A 1,697-nucleotide genomic window follows, 5' to 3' on the forward strand; every position below is an offset into this window, starting at 1 on the left:
CACCCTGAGCCACAGGGTGCCAGGTTGTATTCTGTGTCTGCTTGAGTAGTAATTTTTTTTTTTTTTGGTGAGGTAATTATTTCTAAATTCTAAAGAACTGCTGCAGATAACATTCAAAGTTATAGGACTTAGTTAAGAACTTCAAACGAATTGCTGCACATAATCTTGGCAGAAGAGGAGAGCAGCAGGCTGGGCGAGGGGCCGCGCGGACAGCGCACGTGGTCAGGATGGTGCTCACCAGTTTCTTGCCAGCTCCCACCCAGCTGTCCCTGGATCAGCTGGAACCAGAAGAAAGAGCAGGAGCTCAGAGATGCGGGCAGACAGCTCTGGTCTCCTCACAAAGGCAACCTCCCCCATATGGTTACCGGAAAGGATGGATACCACGGGCGCTAGAGAATTTTGGAGATGGGGGTGCCTTCCCAGAAATTCATGTGGCTCAATATCCATTGGATATGGGCCAAAAGAAGAAAGTTTCCAATGCTTTGGCTCTTCAGGTGGATGCAGAAGGAAAAATAAAATACGATGCAATTGCTCGACAAGGACAGTCAAAGGACAAGGTTATTTACAGCAAGTACACAGATCTTGTGCCAAAAGAGGTCGTGAACGTGGATGATCCAGAGCTGCAAAGACCAGATGAGAATGCAGTTCGAGAGATAACAAAGAAGACAAGAGCAGCCTTGGAGGAATTGGTCTCCCAAAAAGTTGCAGCAGCCATGCCAGTTCGAGCTGCTGACAGGGCAGCTCCTGCACAGTACATTCGGTACACACCATCCCAGCAAGGAGCTGCGTTCAACTCTGGAGCAAGGCAGAGAGTTATTCGGGTGGTGGAAATGCAGAAGGACCCTCTGGAGCCTCAAAGATTCAAAAGTAACAAGAAGATTCCACGGGGACCACCGTCTCCTCCAGTACCTGTGATGCACTCTCCCAGCAGAAAGATAACTGTGAAAGAGCAGCAAGAGTGGAAAATTCCTCCGTGCATTTCAAACTGGAAAAACGTGAAGGGTTACACCGTTCCCTTGGAGAAGCGTCTGGCCGCAGACGGCAGAGGATTGCAGGCTGTTCATATTAATGAAAACTTTGCCAAACTTGCTGAGGCGCTCTATATTGCTGACAGAAAGGCTCGTGAGGCAATAGAGATGCGTGCCCAGGTGGAGAGGAAGATGGCTCAGAAAGAGAAGGAGAAACACGAGGAAAAGCTCCGAGAAATGGCTCAGAAAGCCAGGGAGAGAAGAGCAGGGATCAAAACCCGTGCTGAAAGAGAGGATGGAGAAGCTAGAGCGAGAGACGAAATCAGACACGACCGGCGCCAAGAGAGACAGCACGACAGGAATCTTTCCCGGGCAGCTCCTGAGAAGAGGTCAAAGCTGCAGAGAAATGGGAACAGAGATATCAGTGAAGTTATTGCCCTGGGGGTACCCAGCCGCAGGCCAGCCAGTGAAATCCAATATGACCAGAGGCTCTTCAACCAGAGCAAGGGTATGGACAGTGGCTTTGCGGGAGGAGAGGATGAAGTTTATAATGTTTATGACCAGCCATGGAGAAGTGGCAAGGATATGGCCCAAAACATCTACAGGCCAAGTAAGAATATGGATAAGGACATGTATGGAGATGATCTAGAGGCTCGAATAAAGACCAACAGGTTTGTTCCTGACAAAGAATTTTCTAACCTGGATATGTCTTTCAGATAATCACACAAA

General features: G+C 48.7%; 1 protein-coding gene across 1 annotated transcript; it reads left to right on the forward strand.

The window, feature by feature from the left end:
- Positions 1-227: 227 nt before the first annotated feature.
- LOC121342966 (SNW domain-containing protein 1-like) lies at positions 228-1,688 on the forward strand. Its single transcript, XM_041417740.1, has one exon. It carries the CDS (start codon positions 228-230, stop codon positions 1,686-1,688), a length of 1,461 nt encoding a protein of 486 aa, XP_041273674.1.
- Positions 1,689-1,697: the final 9 nt, after the last annotated feature.

Source organism: Onychostruthus taczanowskii, unplaced genomic scaffold, assembly GCF_017590055.1.
Source record: "Onychostruthus taczanowskii isolate IOZ18803 unplaced genomic scaffold, ASM1759005v1 scaffold5647, whole genome shotgun sequence".
Classification (NCBI taxonomy): Eukaryota; Metazoa; Chordata; class Aves; order Passeriformes; family Passeridae; genus Onychostruthus; species Onychostruthus taczanowskii.

Bases quoted from the DNA above. Each gene is read 5' to 3' on its own strand.
- LOC121342966 (XM_041417740.1), top strand. From the start codon at position 228: ATGGTGCTCACCAGTTTCTTGCCAGCTCCCACCCAGCTGTCCCTGGAT.